Source organism: Vidua macroura, chromosome Z (genome assembly GCF_024509145.1).
Source record: "Vidua macroura isolate BioBank_ID:100142 chromosome Z, ASM2450914v1, whole genome shotgun sequence".
Classification (NCBI taxonomy): Eukaryota; Metazoa; Chordata; class Aves; order Passeriformes; family Viduidae; genus Vidua; species Vidua macroura.
In genome coordinates this window covers 42,609,187-42,631,987 of record NC_071611.1, presented here as the reverse complement: position 1 = coordinate 42,631,987, position 22,801 = coordinate 42,609,187, and the positions used below count along the sequence as shown (strand labels likewise).

The 22,801-nt window shown below is 51.2% G+C and overlaps 2 protein-coding genes across 4 annotated transcripts; one reads left to right on the top strand and one right to left on the bottom strand.

The window, feature by feature from the left end:
- The first annotated feature begins 1,341 nt into the window (after positions 1-1,341).
- LOC128821647 (myogenesis-regulating glycosidase-like) lies at positions 1,342-3,565 on the top strand. The gene has a single exon (XM_054002843.1). It carries the CDS (start codon positions 1,342-1,344, stop codon positions 3,427-3,429), a length of 2,088 nt encoding a protein of 695 aa, XP_053858818.1. The 3' UTR covers positions 3,430-3,565.
- Positions 3,566-6,499: 2,934 nt separating this feature from the next.
- LOC128821648 (myogenesis-regulating glycosidase-like) lies at positions 6,500-20,202 on the bottom strand. Of its 3 annotated transcripts, none has more exons than XM_054002846.1 (2): positions 20,172-20,202; positions 6,500-13,131 (listed from the first exon to the last, which is right to left on the bottom strand). In XM_054002846.1, exon 2 carries the CDS (start codon positions 13,007-13,009, stop codon positions 10,973-10,975), a length of 2,037 nt encoding a protein of 678 aa, XP_053858821.1. In that variant the 5' UTR covers positions 13,010-13,131; positions 20,172-20,202; the 3' UTR covers positions 6,500-10,972. The 3 variants fall into 3 exon arrangements, with proteins under 3 accessions (XP_053858821.1, XP_053858820.1, XP_053858819.1); XM_054002845.1 differs by lacking the exon at positions 20,172-20,202 and adding an exon at positions 17,518-17,636; XM_054002844.1 differs by lacking the exon at positions 20,172-20,202 and adding an exon at positions 14,784-14,817.
- Positions 20,203-22,801: the final 2,599 nt, after the last annotated feature.

Sequence of the window (22,801 nt, the reverse complement as noted above, 5' to 3'; positions counted from 1 at the left end):
TTTTTAATGGCTCTCTGGGTGGCTTATCATCTCTGTATATTTAGATACCAATGTCATAGTGACATGGGTAAATACACCCAGCCATCTATTGCTGGGCACAGATCAGATGAGCAAACTGGCTCCTTTTCCCTTTCTCCTTATAGGCTGTTCCTGCAAGTCTGCATCCTGTCAGATTACACAGACCCCAGGAAGGGGCCACGGGAGCCACAAACTCAGTTGCACAGAATGCATTGCCGCAAGCCACCAGCCTCAGTTTCGCCTGCCTGTGTTTTTGTTGGCAGTAGACACTCAGCTGTGCTGCATTAGCTGGCTTAGTGATGCTTGATGCAGCTGGAACACATCACCTTCTGTGCATTTCTCAGCAAAACAAGGTTTTGATGTAGTTCTGGTCTTGCAACAACTTCAGTTTAATGCACCTATCCTCATACTCTGTACCAGAATATCTTCCAGCCCCACTGCAATAGAGCATTTTGCCTGGCATAAGCCCAGGAGGTATTGAGTTGCAATAGATTAGAAGAACTGAATGATAATAAAAAAACAGAGACAGAAATGTAGTGGAAGATTCCCTTTTTCCCCTGCAAGGGCCAGAGGGGCTGTCCTGGAGTGATGGCTTTGGAATAGGTAGCAGGGCAGGCAGTTGAAGGGAAAGAGAAATACATCCCCACACCCCCACATCCCCATACATTTCAGGGAAGGAGCAAAGTGCATGGAGATAAAACATCTTTCACCAGCTGCGTCCCTGGGAGTGTGGTGGGGAGCAGCAGGTGGAGGCTGGAGACTTCAGCACAGCATTTCGCTGCCTGTGTTCAATGCAGAGAGGTTGTGGGCAGGAGAGGAAATCCAGCAGGGCTCATAATTAATGTAAACACAGATCAGCCTGTGATGTCCAGCTTGTATGCTCAGGCATTAGCCCTTTCCCCTGGCCCCATTCTCCTCCAGGCTCTAGTCTGACTTTCATCCCTTCATCCTTGCTCTGTGAGACAGACTGAGGCTGCAGCCAAGAGAGGGTCATAGGAATCCTGGCACAGACATGCTCCAAAAAAGCTCAACACAGCTGCCAGTGAGTAGGCTGCCACTGCAGAGCGAAGTGAGCCAGAGGGCAGAGAGGCTGGGCAGCAAACACAGCAGAGGAGCTGCGGCCCTCAGCAAAATTTAATTGGGTTTTTTTGGTGTTTATAACCCTCTGTTTTATGAAAAACCATTGCAGGTGTGAGAAGCCAAGCTTTGGAAAGGACATTGTGACATAGCTTCATGCAGCATCTTGGATTTTCTCTTCACCAGCTGGAGTAAAAAAATTCAGCAGCACAGTTGCCAACCAGGTGTTGAGGCTGCAAAAGTATAATGGATACTTGGATTACCCACCGCTGGGGAAAACACGGAAACTTAAAGGAGGATGCCAAAGAAGGGCACTTGACTGAAAATGTAACACCAGTGAAGCCCTCCAAGGAGCTGAGGCCCATGTTGGGCGCCATCTTGCTGGGCCTCATCCTGTTCATTGCTGCGGTGGTGGCCTGGTGCTACTACACGGTGTCCCTGAGGAAGGCAGAGTGGCTCAAGACAGAGCTGATGGACCTGCAGGCGGAAGGCTTTGTCATCCGCAACCAGCACGGGGAGGTGGTGTTCCGGTTGGCCTTCCGCTCGGGCAGCCTGGACCTGGAGTCGTGCTCCAAGGAGGGCGAGATCCTGAGCTGCTCGCGCTCAAGCCGGGGGCCGCTCAACTTCTTCATCCAGACGGTGAAGCCCAAGGACACGGTGATGTGCTACCGTGTGCGCTGGGAGGAGCTGGCAGCTGGCCCGGCCGTGGAGCACACCATGTTCTGGGAGGACGCCCACTGGTACGGGGGCTCAGAGATGAGCATCCAGCACTGGCCCATCCACCTGGCCGGCTACCAGGAGCCTGTGCCCTACGTGACCAGTGACGTCTACTCCTTCCGCGACAGCTTTGGCGGCATCCTCGAGCGCTACTGGCTCTCCTCCAAGGCGGCGGCCATCAAGATCAATGACTCCGTACCCTTCCACCTGGGCTTCAATGCCACCGAGCGCGCCCTCTTCTTCCAGGCCCGCTACAAGGACTCACCCTACAAGCCCCCACTGGGCCAGCAGCCCTTCCCCGAGCTCAGCTACCGCGTCTGCGTGGGCTCCGACATCACCTCCATCCACAAGTACATGGTGCGCAGGTACTTCAACAAGCCCTCCAAGATCCCTGCTGAGAACGCGTTCCGATACCCCATATGGTCCACGTGGGCCCTCTACAAGAATGATATCGACCAGGATAAACTCTTGCGGTTTGCTGAAAAGATCAAGAAGTACCATTTTAACTGCAGCCACATTGAGATTGATGACATGTACACCCAAGCCTATGGGGACTTTGACTTTGACCCTGCCAAGTTCCCCAATGTAACAGAGATGTTTGCAAAGCTGAGGGAAGATGGGTTTAAGGTCACTCTGTGGATTCATCCCTTTACGCACACAGATTCTTCCAATTTTGGTGTGGGGATTGAGCATCAGCTGTTCATCAAGGAGCCGTCGGGGCGGCTGCCAGCCATGGTGGAGTGGTGGAACGGCATCGGGGCCATCCTGGACTTCACCAACCCAGCAGCCCGTGACTGGTTCCAGAGCCACCTGCGCCAGCTCCGGCACAAGTACGGCATCTCATCCTTCAAGTTTGACGCGGGCGAGACCAGCTACCTGCCCAAGCAGTTCAGCACCTTCCGCCCGCTGTCGGACCCCAGCATCTGGTCCCGGCGCTACACGGAGATGGCCATCCCCTTCTATGAGCTGGCCGAGGTGCGGGTGGGCTACCAGTCGCAGAACATCTCCTGCTTCTTCCGCATCATTGACTGCGACTCTGTCTGGGGCTACGAGCTCGGCCTCAAGTCCCTCATCCCCACTGTCCTCACCATCAGCATGCTGGGGTACCCATTTGTACTGCCAGATATGATTGGAGGAAACTTCCTCCCCAACAAGACGGAGGGGGCAGCAGAGATCCCCAACCGGGAGCTGTATGTGCGCTGGCTGGAGCTGTCGGCCTTCATGCCCTCCATGCAGTTCTCCATCCCGCCCTGGCTCTACGACAAGGAGGTGGTGGAGATCGCGCAGAAGTTCACGCAGCTCCATGAGTCCCTGGTGGCCCCACTGCTGCTGGAGCTGGCGGGGGAGGTCACCGACACGGGCGACCCCATCATCCGTCCCATCTGGTGGATCTCGCCCCGCGACAAAGCCACTCACCGGATCGACTCCCAGTTCCTCATTGGGGACACCCTCATGGTAGCTCCTGTGCTGGAGATGGGCAAGCAGGAGCGGGATGTCTACCTGCCAGCGGGCAAGTGGCGCAGCTACAAGGGGGAGCTGTTTGAGAAGACCCCGATGCTGCTCACCGACTATCCTGTTGACCTGGACGAAGTTGCCTATTTCCTCTGGGTCTCCTAACAGGCTCTTCTTCAGCTGTGCAATGGACTCAGTGATTAGTTTACTAGTGGCTTTAATGACCTTGGAATTCTAATAATTTTTAATGTGGCAATATTTCAGAGTGAAATTTGAAGGAGACACTGAGACCTCTGTTCTGTGTGGCAACTGTTCTACAATAACTTATTAAAATGTATTGGATGAGTGTCTTTGTTACTGCATTATGATAAGTGTAATGTACAGAAACACAGTCTCTGCTCATAATTTTTTCCCACCAAGAAGTGCCATGCTTGCTTCTTCTCTCTAAAGGAAATTACATGGTCTCCTTTGTTACCCCGTTTCACAGATGATCCCCTGGGACATTGAAAATTTCATGTGCTTAGTGAAGGAGGCAGCTGCAGCAAAGTACTTTTTTTTTACAGAATACAGTCTGTGATTATCCTGAAGAGGAAGGCACACAATTTGCAGCCTGCATATGAGATGGGAGCTGATGCAGGGCTTAGGAGTTTGCATTTCCCATGGCCCGAGCTACCTGAGCAGCAAGAAAGCTACAGCACTTGCTAGTGCTGTGGTACCTATTTTCCCCCTTTTATAAGTTACTGAGAACCATGTCCATGGTGTGCATTCAGGTAAGCCTATGCAATGTGGTGATATCTCATGGCAGTGAAAATGAAATCCTAGTACCAAGTCATGCAGGGGTTTATACTTAGTAGGATCCATGTGTGTTTTAGGACCATGTTTAGGACAAATGTAATCTCTCAGGTGCCAGGACAGAACTTTGTCTCCTCAGAGAGTTAAGACAATTAACAAACCAGCCTGAGTACCAGGCCGCCTCCATTTCCCCACTGAGAATGTTTTCCCATCCTGTGTTAATGGAGATCCCTGTCCATGATCCTTCTGTATCCTTCTGCCCATAGAGGTGACTTCTCCAGAATGAGGGTATCTCAGCAGCTCCTGAATGCCTGGGGTAAACAGGCTGGCTGTGAAAAAGTCTCCACTCTTGGTCCAATGTTTCCTGCTGTTTTTAAGCAAAAAGAAATTTTATGTTGACACGACTGAGCAGTTTAAGAGAGTCCAAGGGTCTCTGGGCTGCAGTGTGCCTTCCCAAAGTGAGAGACAGCTGGCTCCAGCACATTTCCAGTGGGCACCTAGGAGGTAAAGCTGTGTGTGGCCCCAGGGCAAGAGAAAGCTCCTTTTTTTTAGGGGTTTGCCCCAGGGCTGCTCCATACAGAAAGCAAACAAAATGGGTGTGAGGAACATTGTCCTCAGTCAAAAGCTTGTTTGGTGCCTAGAGGAAGCAGACCCAAAACTGACTCAAACCTGTTACCCATCAGTAGGTCCATTGTGTCAGGAGGACCCTGCATGGACACAACAGCAGTGCCAAATGGGATGAGTCAGAACATCTTTCAGATGCCCCCTAAAGCAGCTGGAATCACAGTTATGCTATCATTGGTGTGGCAGTGGAGAGGGAAAACCAGCCTTAATGCAGGGGTGTGAAAGGGAAAAGCAATGTTCAGTCTGGCAGTTGTGTTCGGGGTTAACAGGACACCACTGAATCCTTACCACAGGCTTTCTCCCATGATAGGATAGTAGCTTCCAACGAAGCATCTCCCCCAAGGCTGAGAAAGTATTTCTACATTTGCTTCTTCGAAGCCCCAAATGGTCCCCCACATCTGGTCTTGGGGGAACCAGAGAGTCCCAGGGCGGCCCTGCAAAATTCCTCTGGCTGTTGTTCCTGAACTAAATAAAAGTTTTATGCAAAGCTCATGCCCACAGTGCTGAGAGAGGAGAGAGCCAGATTTCATCACCTTCATGCAGTACCTCTGCCCCTGTGATCAGTGTTCTCTGCATGCACACACAGCTCTGCCACCCACCTGCACCACAGGCTGATGGGGAAAAACACAGGCAACACTGAGACTTCCTGCAGACTCTGGGGGTGACATGGGATGCCTGGTCCCAAGGCTGAAAAAATGTCTCCCCCATCCTGTTCCAATCTGTCCCTCAGTGCCTTTCCTTGCTGCCCAGCTGAGCACAGGAAGCCATAGGGGATAGGTGCTGGAGGCATCCTGTGAGCAGGTGGCACCACAGCCAACTCTCCACACCCTCCTGCCACACAAGGGGCTGTGTGCTGTTGGAGGAACATCTTGTTTGCCTTGCTAAGCTTCAGTCCTGATTGATTTTTTACACTCCCAGCACTGTGCACCAGCTCTTTGCTGGAGGTACTGGTGACATGAGACTCTCCTACAGAACCTGGCTCACCACAGGCCGCCTGTTTTTTGGCAGGGGAAGTTTACTGCCCTCTTTGATGACTGCTGAGCTAAAAAACACCCAGCCCTACAGGCAAAATGAAAAATCCAAATAAATAAAAATCTGTTTTTCTCTACTTGGCCTCTGGGATTTTCTGTCAGCACAAACCATGTTCATGGCTCTCCTTGCACAAGGGATCTGCAGGCTGGCAGCTCCCGCCCAGATTGAGAAGGCTGTACTTTTTCCTGAGACTACCAGCCTGGCCATGTGCCCAAAGGAACTCCGCTGCTGTTAGTTTGTCCTTTCACCACAGTCACCTCCAGCCTCAGGCTCTGCCTGCCTTTTTCTTACTTTTAATCAAAGACGTGATTTCAGGCAGGCATGGACATGCTCACAGCTGGGGTCTCCTGGGCCAGCAGCCACTGCTCTGCTATCACCCACAGGCACCTCCATGAAATCCAGTTTGCAACAAATCTGGCTTCTGCTGTAGCTCCTCTGGGGTTTGGATTTGCAATGCACAGCTCTAGATGTTTTCAAGCACTGCCATGTAGCTGAGACCCAGCACGGAGCTGACCCCACTCACTGTCCCCATGTCCGTGGCAAGCCTCAGACACACTCTCTACACCTCTCTATACCAGGTGTTGTGAGGATGTAAAGCAAACTAAAACCCAAAGCACCAATTCCTAGGAGGACCTCTGTATCACTGAGGATCTCCCACACAGCTGTGAGTGCTCTAAGTTGTCAACCTGCTCAAAGGTTTTCAGCAGTGCCAGCTTCATCCCCCACGTGATCATCCACCAAGTGTATGGATGGCACTTGCACCCACAGAAGAAGTCAATGAAAAGCATTGGGAAATGTCTTTTATTGCAAAAGGAGTGAAATGAAGTACCTCTCAACCCTCAAGCCATGCTGTATGGGTTGGCCAATGCTAGTGATGCCCAATGGCATAAGGCAGCTATGGTTTGTTGTGGTAACAATGGAAAGGGAAGGAAAAACATTATTTGTGGCAAAGAGGTGATGTGCGGCAAGGCAGGCTCCTAAATAAGTCTCACGTGCTCCCTTCCTGGACCTCCCATAGCCACAAACATCAACTCCATCCATGTCCTTGCTGTCAGTGCCATCTGGAAAGGGGAACCATGGGGATGGTGGGGACAGTCAGAAGGACCTCCTGGAGAGCTCAAGGGAAGCTGAGAACAGGCTCCTCTTGCTCATCCCCTACAAATAGTCTTCAAGCATGTGTCCTCTGAGAGCAGCACGGACTAGCAAATCCCCAGAATCAGTGTTGATAAATGTTTTTTGGGGTGAATGTCCATAGAAATAGGGCCACGACCCTAGAGGTGTGTATGGTCCCCACTCCTGGGGGCTGACACAAACATTGGGGCTCACCTGGATATGGCCTTTTCATGGCCAGCCCTAAGGCACAGATAGTCTCTTTGTGTCACGACCTAAGGGAGGACAATCCTCAATCCAGTGGGATTGTCTGCCACCACTGCAAACACAGGAGTGAGGTTACTGTCAGTTTTTCCTTTTGAAACATACACAAAAGCTGCAGGCTGCAAGCTTTAAATAGAACAACAATCTCCACCCTGATTTCAGTGAAGACTAGGGTAAGAAAAGCCCCAAATCTCCCTGAACCACCAGCCCCACCAACTTGGTATAGATGGACATAGTTAAACTTCTTCTTGTTTTCCAAAATTTTATCTCAATCAAGGTGATTCATGTTACAGTTCATACCAATTAGCAATTAGAAAAGTGGTTAAAAACAGACCCACCAGCATTACAGTCTGACAGCATGTACAAACACAAGCATCCAGAAAACCTGATTCACAACAGTGCAAGCTTCAAAATTCAATCACATAAGCATTATGTGTGAAAAGGCTGAATCCAACTCCCAAACCTTGTTTGGGGCTTTTTCTTGGCTGAGACAAGCTAAACCCAGCTTTGGCCGGTGACCCATGGTGTGAATCAGAGAAATATCCCTAGCAGCAGTTCCCAAGGTATCTGTGCAGAGCTTCTGGTCTGCAAGGTCTGAGAGATCCTCAAGTTCTGCAGTGCTACAGCATAGGGTTAGAAATAGTGGTTTTGGTAAAAAGTTAGATGAAAAGGCCATCTAGAAGCCTGTGAGACAGCTTAAGGCAGCACTGCTGAGTTTATCCCCAACATCAGCTCATAGTCTTCTCAGCAGTTTTATCTTTCTCCTTGCTGGACCACTGAACACCCATGTCCACTTGTGCCCTAATGACATAATTTAGAAAAATAAGGGTATTCTATAATCTTACCCATTCATTGATGTAGTTAAATAAAAGGAAATTATAACTTTGTTAATGAAATCCTTTCTTTTTCAGGAGAGGGGAAAGACGACGGTGTGTCTAATGGAGAATTTTCCTCCATGAGCTTCCTGACAGTGTCTGAAACTACTGCAAGGAGATCGAAGGCACTCATCTGGCTGCTCCCATCATTTTATCAGTAGGATACTAACAGGGATGCTGTGTTTCTCTTCACACAGCCTCATTCCTCATGAGTGATGCATATGGTGAGTGGCACAGAACCAGGGAAGAAAAGACAGTATCTCATGGTCATGCCAGGATCCTTCCCATGACGTCCTGTGCCAATGATCCCAATTCTGCAATGGCAGCTGAGCTGTGCAACAACATCTCCTCCACCTAACTGATGCCTTAAGTTTTAGGTTTCATATTTTCCAGATTCTGTACTGCATTAGCATATAACTCTGAACTTCATATAAAGTGCTAGCAAGCTCTCATCACAGTTTAGTTAGACAAAGCAATCCTTTCCCAGCCTGACAACCAAGAACACTTTTGCAGCTTCAGGCCCAAAAAGTATAAACAGCAAATTGAGGAGAGCAAACTGGGAGGATGGGACTGCATAACCTGAAGCTGTAATTGGACAATTAATCCCAATATGTAAATGGACCAAAGCTTATAAAAGTGTGAAAACTTGTGACCCATCGTCCATCTTGGGTGGAGCTATGGCCAGGCCCTTGTACTGCCCAAAGTGTACCCTTTGAAGGCCTTTCTCATAAATAACTGCTCCTTTAATACTGTCGAGCCTCTGTTCTAAGTAGCCTCTTAAGGCATCATAATGACTCCCATGTCAAGGGATGACAAGTATTTAATGAGCAAAGGTTGAAAGGGAAGAGCTGGAGCCCATCAAAGCATGGTCTTCATGCACTTCTAGGGCTGCAAAAGCTCCCTCCACACTTGGCCCTTCTTAAAGGCTTTGGCCAGACTCATCTCCTCACCTTCAGCATCACCCTGCAAGCAAAGGACAAATCCTGCCAGTGCCCTGATGAGTGACATTGAGGCTCCAGGACTAATTCCTTGCCAGAAGGTGTCTGTAACATCACCATTACACCATTATCTGTACCAGTGGCAGAGAAGAAACTTGAGTCCTTCAGAAATAAAAACCTGAGAAACAAACAGGCTTCAGGAAATGCTTGTGTTCCAGCTGGGCAGGGACTTTTAAGGCTCCCCTACATCTCATTTTGAGATTAAATTATATAGGGCAGATTCAGGTCTTAAGGGAGTCCACCAAACCAGACTTCTTCACTTCCTAACTAAAAAAGCACTTCAGATTTTGCCCCTAACACCGAAATTTCTTCTCCTGCACCCCATCACAACCCTCAAGCTTAGTGCATCTCCTTTTCTGCCTCCTGAAAAGCTCTGGACATGGGCTTTGAGAAAGATCCTCACTACCCAAAACATGCACCATCTCCCTGTGTGGCTGACTTGTGCCAGACCCATGCCTAACGCAGACACAATTCCAGGAGAAGCCCCACAGATGCTGAGCTGTCCTTGGCTGGCTGTAGCCTGGGCAAAGTGCCCAACCCTTCCCAGCCATCACAATTCCATTCTGTAGAAGTTCGTTAAAAATTCAGTGGTTGACACATATTGCCAGCTGGGACAGAGCTGGGAATTCTTGCCTTTGGGAAGACTTCAATCCTGTTGGCTCTGCCTCAGGTCTCTGTAAATGTATTTTCCCATACAAAAGCAAATGGGAAATCTGCCAAAGAGGCAGCTGCTGGGGACTTGGGGTGCAGGATCACATCACCCTATGTGCCCTCCAGGAGCTTCTGACAGCAATTCCACCCCCACAACACCAACACTGCCTGAGAAAGCTCCCTGGGACTCTCCCAGGGAGAGAGGAGGGCTGACTCAGGAAAACCTTCAACAAAATCATCATCTCTAATGGTGACCTGAGATGGGCATTAGCTTAAGTTTGCATTCGATGAGAACATTTCTGTGGGTGCAGTGAGAACTGCCGCTGGCACAGACCCATTAGTTTGTAGAGCTGGTGTCTTCTTCCCACAGGCAAGCCGGCTATCGGCAAAAGGCGCTGTCAATCCATGACACGTTCTGCTCGCGGGAACCGGCTGTTCCCAGAGACGCACCGCACAGAGTGTCTGAGGACAGCTTTGCTCCAGGCAGCCCTTCTGCCAGCAACAACCCTCATCTGTCCTTAAAAACCAAAAAGGATGGTATCAGCAGGACAATCATGCAACCAGGCAGGGTCATAAGTGCTTTAAAAAATGGGACATGCTGGTACAGGCGGTGCTGCTCTAGGAAAGGCAATGTTGATGCCCCGGGCAAAGCACAGGCAAAAGCCTTGTAGAGGAAGTCAAATGAGTGAGCAGGTGGAATACAGCTGTCCAAGTAGGAAATAAGCAACCCATTCAGTTAAAACATATGGACATCACTTGAGTGATCTGGCCAGCCTGGTACCCAGGAAAGCAGGAGCATGGGGCAACTGTTAGTCCAGCGCCATGGCAGGCAAAAGGGGGAAAAAACAGGTGTGTATATATATATGTAACTCTTATTTTGCTTTATGCTCTTAAAAATATCCATTTGAATATATTTGCCATATTAAAAAACTCACAGCAGGCTGTGCTGTAGCAATCTTCCCACAGCACACACCCCCATACCCAGTGCCAGCTGCTCCCACAAGTCTAGGAATGCTCCTCACTGGCACTAAGCAACTTCCAACTCTTGAAATCATTGAGAACTGAAAAGGTAGTGGGTTTACCATGTGTCTGCAGACAGACTGACAACTCCTTTCTGACGTATACAGATAAATTGCTGCCTACTGTAATCCAGTCAGAACCTACCACCAGACCCAAATTTAAAAAATCGAGATCAATCCCCAAATAAAAAAAAAAAATTATCCCCGAGAACAGTGAAGTCGATTTAGTTGATTTAGTTCCCTTCCTCCAACCCAGTCTCAAATGAAATGTGCAATTAGAATTATTATTTGTTAGAAAGTCCTAAGTAAGGCATGGTTATTCCAAAGCTGATTAAGAAGCCTGTTAGGAAACCCAGAGGAAATAGGCAACTTCGTCCAGGTCAACAGGATAGTCGGTGAGCAGCATCGGGGTCTTCTCAAACAGCTCCCCCTTGTAGCTGCGCCACTTGCCCGCTGGCAGGTAGACATCCCGCTCCTGCTTGCCCATCTCCAGCACAGGAGCTACCATGAGGGTGTCCCCAATGAGGAACTGGGAGTCGATCCGGTGAGTGGCTTTGTCGCGGGGCGAGATCCACCAGATGGGACGGATGATGGGGTCGCCCGTGTCGGTGACCTCCCCCGCCAGCTCCAGCAGCAGTGGGGCCACCAGGGACTCATGGAGCTGCGTGAACTTCTGCGCGATCTCCACCACCTCCTTGTCGTAGAGCCAGGGCGGGATGGAGAACTGCATGGAGGGCATGAAGGCCGACAGCTCCAGCCAGCGCACATACAGCTCCCGGTTGGGGATCTCCACCGCCCCATTGGTTTTATTGGGGAAAAAATTGCCACCTATCATGTCGGCAGATATGAAGGGGTACCCCAGCATGCTGATGGTGAGGACAGTGGGGATGAGGGACTTGAGGCCGAGCTCGTAGCCCCAGACAGAGTCGCGGTCAATGATGCGGAAGAAGCAGGAGATGTTCTGCGACTGGTAGCCCACCCGCACCTCGGCCAGCTCATAGAAGGGGATGGCCATCTCCGTGTAGCGCCGGGACCAGATGCTGGGGTCCGACAGCGGGCGGAAGGTGCTGAACTGCTTGGGCAGGTAGCTGGTCTCGCCCGCGTCAAACTTGAAGGATGAGATGCCGTACTTGTGCCGGAGCTGGCGCAGGTGGCTCTGGAACCAGTCACGGGCTGCTGGGTTGGTGAAGTCCAGGATGGCCCCGATGCCGTTCCACCACTCCACCATGGCTGGCAGCCGCCCCGACGGCTCCTTGATGAACAGCTGACGCTCAATCCCCACACCAAAATTGGAAGAATTGTAGTTTATGAATGGGTGAGTCCACAGAGTGACCTTAAACCCATCTTCCCTCAGCTTTGCAAACATCTCTGTTACATTGGGGAACTTGGCAGGGTCAAAGTCAAAGTCCCCATAGGCTTGGGTGTACATGTCATCAATCTCAATGTGGCTGCAGTTAAAATGGTACTTCTTGATCTTTTCAGCAAACCGCAAGAGTTTATCCTGGTCGATATCATTCTTGTAGAGGGCCCACGTGGACCATATGGGGTATCGGAACGCGTTCTCAGCAGGGATCTTGGAGGGCTTGTTGAAGTACCTGCGCACCATGTACTTGTGGATGGAGGTGATGTCGGAGCCCACGCAGACGCGGTAGCTGAGCTCGGGGAAGGGCTGCTGGCCCAGTGGGGGCTTGTAGGGTGAGTCCTTGTAGCGGGCCTGGAAGAAGAGGGCGCGCTCGGTGGCATTGAAGCCCAGGTGGAAGGGTACAGAGTCATTGATCTTGATGGCCGCCGCCTTGGAGGAGAGCCAGTAGCGCTCGAGGATGCCGCCAAAGCTGTCGCGGAAGGAGTAGACGTCACTGGTCACGTAGGGCACAGGCTCCTGGTAGCCGGCCAGGTGGATGGGCCAGTGCTGGATGCTCATCTCTGAGCCCCCGTACCAGTGGGCGTCCTCCCAGAACATGGTGTGCTCCACGGCCGGGCCAGCTGCCAGCTCCTCCCAGCGCACACGGTAGCACATCACCGTGTCCTTGGGCTTCACCGTCTGGATGAAGAAGTTGAGCGGCCCCCGGCTTGAGCGCGAGCAGCTCAGGATCTCGCCCTCCTTGGAGCACGACTCCAGGTCCAGGCTGCCCGAGCGGAAGGCCAACCGGAACACCACCTCCCCGTGTTGGTTGCGGATGACAAAGCCTTCCGCCTGCAGGTCCATCAGCTCTGTCTTGAGCCGCTCTGCCTTCCTCAGGGACACCGTGTAGTAGCACCAGGCCACCACCGCAGCAATGAACAGGATGAGGCCCAGCAAGATGGCGCCCAACATGGGCCTCAGCTCCTTGGAGGGCTTCTGCTTCACCGGTGTGAAGCTCTCTGGCAGGAAGGTGTACATGGTGCTGCACTTCCCCTAGAGCTTTCTGCAGAGGAGTCAGAAGGAAGCACACCTGGCGTTCTCAGAAGACACTGGATTGTTAGGAGAGCTCCCACCTCCACCACATCCCTGAACACCCATCTCTGAAAAAGAAGAGCATATATACAGTCTGAGAGAACCTCTGAATCAAGGGACAGCATGTCATCCATTTGCCCCCCCCCCCCCCTCCCCCGGTCTCCTCTGCCCATCTGTGACGTGCCTGGTGCTATGTTCCAAGTACCAGACGTCATCTCCAATTACTCTGGGCAAGATAACACATGCGGAGAAAAGCCTGAGCCCTACACAGGGAATAACCCCAGGGCAATTAGGACCAAATCATTCCCATATGTAATGTTTTTTTGTTGTTGGGAAAACTTTCAGTGAGGCAGGAGTGGAGACTGGGTGGCAATAGGAGGCTGAACAGGAGCCAGATCAGCCCACTGATAGTGTCTTTAAGAGAAAGGGATAACTGAGAGCTGTAAAAGACACCACATAATGAATTCCAATTCAGCAGCCAATCCTAATTTTAATCATACTGCCTCCCTGGCAGATTTAATTCATCTGCAGCAACATCCCCTTCTTGTCTCAAGCATGTCCCAGCTGCTCCACTTGGATGATGCTTTGCAGTGAAGGTGAGTAAATCCCTGTTTCTCCACAGCTCACAGAGAGCCAAATGGTGTTGGGGTACCAGTGGCTCATGTCTGGTTTTGGGGGCATGTAGTGAGTAGCAGTGAGTAGCAGTGAGTAGCACAGAATGGCTGGCTCCTGGCTCCTCCACGTGCTCAGAGCTTTGCAGCAATTCTGGGCAGAAAAGAACTTCCAGCTTTTCTGGAAGAAAAACTAACCTTGTAGGAAGTGAGCAGTGGGCCCAAAGGGCCCTTCCTCCATCCAGCAAGGCTCCAGGCTGTATTTCAGCTCCAGCCCAGTCCCCGCTGCACGGCCCCCGGGAAATAGGCTGTGCCAAGAGCCTAATGGCTTTTCCTTGGCCACAGCTTGGCTGGGCTCCGCCAAGCATAACACCCGGGATCCAGGGGGGGAAAAGTATAGTAAGGACATGGGAGAGTGAGAAACAAACACAGCTGCAGGAGGAGCAGGGGAGGGAGAGGAGCTGCAAAGCTGCAGACCAACCGCCTGATATCTGCCTGGTGCCAACAAACACAGCCACCTCCTCCCTAGGCTCTGGGGCTGTAAACCTGCTGGCTGTGGGCAAACCAGAGGGGAAAAACCCTCTTTTTGGGCACAAATGAAACCAGTTGCAGAGACTCCCTCTAATAAGGTTGGTTTTTTTCTTAATGAAAAGGAAAAAAATCTTTTTCTAAAGATCCACAATGAATTACAGAACCCTCTCCCTGCCAAAGGCATGGCAATCCAGAACAAGTATTTCTCTGTGCCTCAACAGATCTTTCTGTTGAAAGGCAAGGAAAAGCAGAAAGAGGTCCTGAATGCCACCTAAGGTTTGTTGCTCCACTACAGGGATGGCCATGCGTAAACCCACAGCAGCATCTGTGCACAGGCTCGACAAAACATTCTGAGTTTATATCCATCTTGAAGCATGTATTGGACAAGACCTTGCAGCTGGGGGAACTTTTTGTGTGGTCAGATGGGTCATTCTAACCTTCCCCTGGGAGCCAGTAACTTTCTAGACAGCCAGTTGCTTTAAATGGGATTATAGAGGCATTAGGAAGTAATTAGCCTGAACAGGCGATAGGTTTAGTTAAACAACTTGTCCCACAGCCAACTCCCACAGAGCCCTCACTTGCCAGCAAGGAGTTCAGTCATGGTATGGGGACACCTCCAACCACTCCAGCTGTGTCACCTAGCACTGGATCCTGCCTCCCAGGAGGGCAACAGGGCTCTCACCCACACAGTATTTGTGATGCAAGGCCAGCTGAGCCCAGCCAAAATTTGGCAACAAAGACAGGGAGGAGGTGATGGTAGGATGAGGCTGTGTTTGGGATAAAGCTTCATCCTTGCCTCAACTCTTCCTTGGCTTTAAGATGAACCAGAAGCAGCACAGGGCTATCCCAGGGATGAGGAGGGTTTGCAGAAGGACCTTGGCCAAAACCAGCAAAGCTGAGTGAAGCCACAAAGCAGCAGGATGGTTCTGGAAATACAGACAGGTACGCTGAGCCCAAACAAGCCCTCACCCTCAACACTGGCAGGTTTGGGGATGTCAGAGAGAGAGGGACATGAAAATAAATACCTGTGACTCTGGAGGCATGCCTGTGTCTCACTTGTGCCTTATCTAGGGACTGCAAAGCTCAAGAGGGTGGGAAAAAATAAAATGCACCCTCCACCAAGCAGGACTTGCAAATTATTTTGGAAAATAATTTTTTGGAAGTTTTCAATTTTCTTTAAAAAAAAGAGGGGAAAATGGTGTTTTCTTTGCCAATTCTCATTCAGGGTTTTAAGCCCAAGAAGCATCTGATACTGCTGCTGTGGCTCCATCTAAAATTGACAGCAGCTCCCAGGGCTTCAGGGAGTTTCTGGATTTTTATCTCCCTTTCAGGAAGCTAGTTTATTATTTTTGAACTTCTTCGAAGGTGCTCTATTTTTGGCCGTTTCTTTCTTCCCCCCACCATGGACTGGAGCTCATGGCACACATGAGGGAGTCATCAATGCCACTGTCAGTAGAGAAACAGTATTTTTTAAGAAAGGTTTTGCAGCATCTTGAGTCCTTTGGACACTGATCTGCCTCAGAGGGATGTGCAAGCTGGATGATTGAGCTGGTGGAGTTAATCCTGCTCTGACTGCTGTGGTTGGGCCAGGATCAAACCCTGTGGCTGCTGATGGACATTACCCACTTGGACACCATTTCAACAAAGATGCTGAGAACGGTGTTTGCAGGCATTCCCCAGTGCAGTGATGGGCCAAGGAAGTCTCCAAAACCAATTCTGGTCTGTGCCCTCTATTTTTTTGCCTCGTTAACAGAGTGTATATTCTCCAGTGGGAGATTTGGCTCTGTCCCAGGTGAGAGCTAAGTCTCCCAGGCTCCCTGGAGATGTCTTCTGCCTCTCACTCACAAGCTGCAGCCCACAGAGGTGCCTGCTCAAGCACTTCCTGTTTAAACAATTTTTTTTTTTCTGTGTAATGCTAACTTATTATTTTGCTCCAAGATGACATTGTGGTGACTTTTAACTCCTAAAAAAAACCAAAGAAAAAAGAAAAGGAAAAGGGAGAGTGTCAAAGTCAAACAGCATGTTTGCAGCTTGCTGCATTGGATCTTCCCAGCTGACTCAAAACAAAGCTTTTTCTCTGTGTTCTGTGGAAGCAGTGAGCCTTGCCTCAACTCGAGGTGAAAGCAAAACATCTGAGCAGGACACACTTTATGGTGTAAAAATAAAAATCCATTTTTTGACCGCTTCTATTTTTACCAACACCACTGCTAACCGGGGCTGCGAGACCCACAGCACCACTAACACCAGCCACTTTGCAATTAGGACATTCATTTAAAGAGGGTCAATAACATACAACTGGTCTCTATTGCCCTGGCAGAGTCAGGTCTGAACCGCGCTGAGGGCCAATCTCCTGCCAGGGACACACACCCATTTCCCACACCAGGATGCCAGGAAACCCTCCCTCTTCCACTGCAAAGTGCTGCTGCTTCCTCCCCAAACATCTTGTCAAGAGTCGAACTCAGGAAATACTACAGAAACACTGCTGATTTTACCAGGAGGCATCTCCAACCCCACACAAGAGCAGGGAATTAGGACAGTAAGTTAAGGGAGAAATGCCTTCTCTGCAAAAAACCTGTGGGAGCAAAAAAGTCTCTACGTGCCAGTCTGAAACTGCCTGCAGGGAACCTGCCCTGACAAAGGGACTTTGCACACCTGACAGGGGGGACAAACAAACCCTTCCTGGGGGTTTAATTCCTTTGGAGGGGTCTGCAGCAGTGCACTGGAGTTTTCTGGAGGGCTTTGACTCCTTTATGGAGTCAAATAGGGTCAAATCACTGCTTCTCCTGCTTGGTGCTGATGGGAACAGGTGGGACACTTGGGAGCACCTTGGTGACAACACTGGCACAGGGCACAGGGCTGCTCCTCACACACCCTAATTCCACATGGATCAGAGGCACTGATTCCCCCCTAATTCTGTGGATTCCCCCAAATACTAAGCTGGATCACTCTGGGGGTCTTGGTTTATCCCTGCAATACTCAATCCACCTCGGGGGGCATGTATGTGGCACAGACACCCAGCTCCTGAGCCAGGGCAGCAACTCTGCCTTTGCAAGGACAGAGAGGAGAACACGGTGCCCCAGAGGTCCCCTCACCTTAACCATCCTTGCTGTGGTCAGAGCAGGGATGGACACACTGCCTGGCCTGAGGGGTTCCTGGATATGTGCTCTGGGGGGACTCTCTGCACCTCCTGCAAAGTGACAAACCCTTATTGTCAGGGCTGCCACAAATTCCCCCCACACCCGGCTGTTGGACACAGCCAGGCCCATGCAGGAGGCACCTCATCCCTCCGGAGTATGGTGCCCCAGTGCTTACCTGGCCATGGCTTCCTGGGGATCCCTGCCTACCGCCTGGCTCCGCCACAGATGTCTTTTTAAGCACATAAGAAAGGAGCACCGCTACATCTCCACGTCCCCGGCAGCTCCATCCTCTCCAAGACGTAGGGTGTTCCGGTGCTCCGAGCTGGCCGCTCCGTGAGCAGCGGGTGTCCGCGGGCAGGAGGAGGGGACCAGCACGTCACCGCTGTGTTTTCTCACATCGTGACGGATGCGTGACCAGCCAACCCTCCGGCCGGGGTGTGCCAAGGCGAGCGGAGCCCGGCCAGGAGAGGCGGCGGCACACGGGCGCTGATTCCACCAGATTCGGCTCCCAGAGAGCCGGGATCCGGGCTGGCATCTCACCTCCCTGCCAGGTGAGCGGGAAGGGCCGGCAAAGGCGCATCCCCTCCCGGCACTCACAGGAGCGGCACAATCAGAAAGCAAAACGGGGAAAAAAAAAAAAAAAACAAACACAAAAAAAACCCCCACCAAAAGCCAATACAGGGTTTGGGGTGGTTTTTGTTTTCTTCCCAAAATCTTGTGATTTTAAAGCAGAGTCATGATCCAGAGGAGTAATGAGGTTGCTTTGTGTGAAAAGAAACAAGCTGCCCCACTGCTGCTGGCTGGTTTGTAAGATAGGATTAAACAGCACTGGGCACTCGGAGGATAAACCCCAAATCCAAGGTGACCATGTGAATACAGAGCTCATCTGCAAAGTGTAGACAGGCTGCCAGCATCTCACTGTCTGCAAGAGGAGTTGAAGCTGTGGCATTAGCTCTGCCCAGCCTTAAATACTTCCACCTCTATTACAGGAATCTTGACTTTGCAGCCCGGTTTTGTCCTTTAAAGTTTTCAGTGTCAAGTGATGCTCCAAACCCATTTAGACACCTCATCCAGTGTTCGACCATGAATATAAAGCAGCCACTGGGATCCAATTCTGGCAGCAGACAACTTAATATTTAACACCCTGACAATTTCCCCTTTACACTACCCTCTTTCTTTGTTCTTCACCCCGTGCTAATTACCAAGATGAAGTTTAACAGGCTGGGTTTTCACTTTAACCCTACACACAGCTCATGGTGATTTTGTCTCATGACTAAATCATGACCAGAGGCTTTTCCTTTTCCCTGCCTGGAGGCACATCAGGGAGCCTGAATTTATCTGAACCACAAAGATTTGTGGAGACTTTAAAACAAAATGAGTCCTCCTGGTCCACTTGTATCAAAGTACGTTGGGCACAAGGGAGAGAAAGCTCTAGGGCTCTCCCTTTAAGAACATGTCTTTCTCCACCTTGGAGAAATCCCTCAGGCTCTGGGGGAGCTGGAGGGAGGGGGCTTGGCTCTGAAATTGTGGTCTATGGAGTAATCTTGAGCCCAGCAATGAGTTCCTCAGCACCTGAAGAGCCATCAGATCTTGTGCCCAGAAGTGGCAAAAGCAGAACACCAAATACTGGTGCTATTAGCTTATTTCATTTGCCACTTTTGCCATGCAAGATACACAGCCACAAAGATTTTGATATCTTTGCCACTGTCTGTTGGTCCCCCAGCCCATCTCTGGCTGGTACCAGACTTGTGCCATCTACCACCCCATCACTCCAACAGCCCCTCCCTAAAGCAGGTGTCAATCTCACTGTTCATCTCCGTCCTCCAAGACAAACCACCCCACAAGTGGGACCTAGTGCTCCATTTGGTCACACAGATTCTTTCTTCAAAAAGCTGACTCAGTCCTTTGGGAGCACTCAGCATTTCAGATGCGGATGCAGGCTGAAACTTGAGCCCACCTCAACATCCAATTGCTACAACACGATATGGGGGAGAAATGGAAACCTAAGTACGTCCCTCTGACACAGCCCTGCCGATTTTCCAGCCATCGAGTCACCATGAAACTCCAAGCACTGGCAGCTCCAGAGAGCTGTAGATGGCTCACGATGCTGGGCTGTTGATGCAAGTCCCGGAATTTACATCCATATTCAACAGTCGGTGACGCTGGACAATCTTGGCCCAAACACAGTCACCAATCCCTTTAACTGTTCCCTTGCAGCTCTTCCATGTGCAGATCCAGCCATGCAGACACAACCTCACAAGTGTCACTCTCCACTGGGATGTAGGTGTCTGCTGTGCCAGGCATTTGCCCCTTGGACATCATGAGTATCCCAGGGTAGTAAGGGGGGAAAAGAAGAAGCATTTGTGCTTTCTAGCAACTTTGGCTGCTCCTTGCCATAGCCAGTGATAGCGGAGCTGTCCCAAAACCCACTCCAAACCCAACCCAGCACAGAGCACAATGAGTTGCCTATACCCATCTGCAAAGTTTTCACTGACAAGCATCTTATCAAGCGGCAAAAGTTGAAGCTACACTTTGCAAGTGGTACCGGGGACGTGTCTCCCGGCTCCGTTCATCTTCTCTGGGCGGCCAGACTCTCACCCATCGGGGAACTCGCGCGATCCCTGCACGGCGGGGTGCGCAGAGCTCGCTCACCGCGGTCCAGGCAAAGCTCAGCACCTTCATCCCGCTTCCCGTGGGCCTTCCCGAGCCATCGCCGATGCCGCAGCCTAGGGTCTAAGGGAGGGGGCCCCCTCACCCGCCTCCACCCGCACCCCCCAAGCCGGGCTTGTGCCCCCGCCCCGAGCGCAGCCCCGGGAGCCGCTCACTCACCGACACCGCCGGGCCATGGCCAGGTCTGCCGGTCCCGGGGCTCCGGGCTCGCGGCTGAACGCGGTTCCGGGGTTGGGCACTGCCCGCCCCGCCCCGGCTCCCGCCCCGGCTCCCACCCCGGACCGGCCCACGGACCGGCGCTTCCCGATGGGAGATGTAGTTCGGTCCGGGGAGCGCAGCTCCAGGCGCGCCGGGGGCTGGACCTGCTGGGGATGTCCGGGGGTGCGTGGGGATGCGGGTACCCCCGAGGCTGGAAGGGATCGGAGTTTGGCGCTGGCAGGGCTGTGCCGGGATCCTTTTGAGTCGGGATAGGCTTTTCATGAAATGCCTTGGGGCTGGGATGTGCTTTTCATGGAATGATTTGGGGCCGGGCCCCAATTTTTTCAATGGGGTGCAAATTTTTCAAGGTTTTTCAACGGGGTGCTTTTAGGCCGGGACATGCTTTTCGCAGGATGGTTTTAGTGAGAGATGGGGTTTCATGGGGTTTCCCTGCTCCCAGGAGAATTGGGGTACTGCTTGGTGTGGGCACAGCATGGCAGGCTGCTGCCACATTGGGGTGGGGGTCCCCAGAGAGCTCTGTGCTGAAGCATCCCCCCACTGTGAGGACCACAGTGCCGAGGATTTATGATCAGCAGCACACATGGAGGGGCCCGGGTGGTGTTGCCCCTGGCACTGTGCTCTCAGATCAGAGTCAGACAAGGGCATTTCACGCCTTCATTAATTATGTGCTGCTTTCAAAGTACCCCTCCTTATTTAGCCTGTGTCAGTGCTCAGTATCCCAGATGGATGGCAGCTCTTCCTGGACAACTTGCCAAAAGCAAGCACGTCCTCAGCAGCCCAGCATGAAGCCGACAAACAGAGGTGTCAATGACAGCTTCTATTTTTGGCTGTGTTACTATGCTCCAAGAGCTTTGCCTTGGGTGCTTTCTTGGTCTCTAGCTTGTGCATGGTGGGAGGACACCAGCCTGCAAGGGCTGTTAAAGTGCCCACCAAACCAGCAGTCAATGAAGTTTCTCTACGCTTCCCAAGAACTTCCCCAGACTGTGGGAGGGGGTCAAGGGGGAAAATTGCCAAAGCCAGTTTTAATGAAAGACCACCTTTGCCCTTCACCAGTGCTATGGGGCAAAGTAAGCCTCTGAGATAAATTAATGTACCCTGGCATTGCCACCTCAATGGGCCATTTCCAGTGGGTCTCCCTGCCTGCAAACACCACTCTCTTTTGCATGGTCAGTTCCCTAAAATTCTCATTACCATGCCAATCGAGGAAAATATTTCTGTTTCTCAGTGGAGAAGACCTTGAGAAACTTCTCTCTGAGGCTCAGGCACAGGGACATATATGGGGAATCCAGTGCTCCTTCTTTATTCTTCTTGTTGCTTGGTTTTAGTTTCTAAACTCAGGAATTTAAAGCCAATTACAGGTTTTCTGCTAAGTCTCACACCTAATTTTGGCCCATGGTGATTTGATGCAGTAGCAGAATGATGACTGTGCTGGTTGAACAGCATCTTTACTGCCCTCTGCCCAGGGCTGAAGAAGCTGCTTCAGCAACAGGGACATCCTAAAGGTAAATATGTGGGGATTGAAAGGTGCTGCCAGACCTTCACCAGTGGGTGAAGGACAGGGCTGATTACTGCATAACAAAGTGTGGCCAGGGAACATGTTCTTGGTAAGCACAGCACACAATGACAACAGAAAATACAAGAGCAGCACAAGAAACACTGATGTGGTCCCAAAATCTGGGAGATGCTAAGGTACATGCTGTTGGGCTTAGGGATGCCAGCAGGATTTCAGGTGTTGTACAGTCCCAAGCATGGCTGGATGAGACCACGCATACAAACAACTGTCCAGGGAGTAAATCTGGCTTTCTTGAGGATCTGTCATAGGAGTCCTTGGGGACTATGGTGCACCAGGAGAATACTCCCCAGGCAGCACTTACTACCAGGGGATATTTATGGCCACTGGAAGTCAGAACCTTCAGGATGTGCAGATATCCCTGGGACAGGGACAGTCTCAGTCCAGGGAAGGAGATGGATGGCCATGGCAAAGCCACAAGCACATATACTGAGTAAGCATCCCTTTGGCACTGGGAGGAAGACACAAGAGGCAAAGAGGTGCTGAAGAGACCCACTGCCAGCACCATCAAACCCCAGACCCCATGGAGATATTCGCTCTCTGACACAGAAGGACAGCTAGCAACTTGGCATAATCAGTTCATCCCAGGCTGATAGGCAGTGAAATTGATGGCTGATGGTGTTCTGTAGTTCTCTTGCATTGTCACCTCAATCAGCTGCTTGGGCTGACCTTGGCCAATGGATTTTGTAATGGGGGCATTGTTAATCCCTACAGACAGTAGGGAGTGGGAAGAGACACCCATTCCATGTGGCAGCATCTGCCTTCATGGCTGCTGGGACACATGGTGAAAGTGATTACTAGGCAGGATCTAATGCTGGAAATGCAGCTGGAGATCTGAGCATCAAGCCTTCCAGGGGGTCATAGCAGTGCTGTGATTCTCTCCCCAAGCTCCCCACTCACCCAGAACCATAGGACAGAGGATAGAATCATTGGCTCCTCTGCCCCTGCATCCAGGGTGTCCACAAACATTTGAGCACTTTGCCTAGTGGGAGATAGGGTG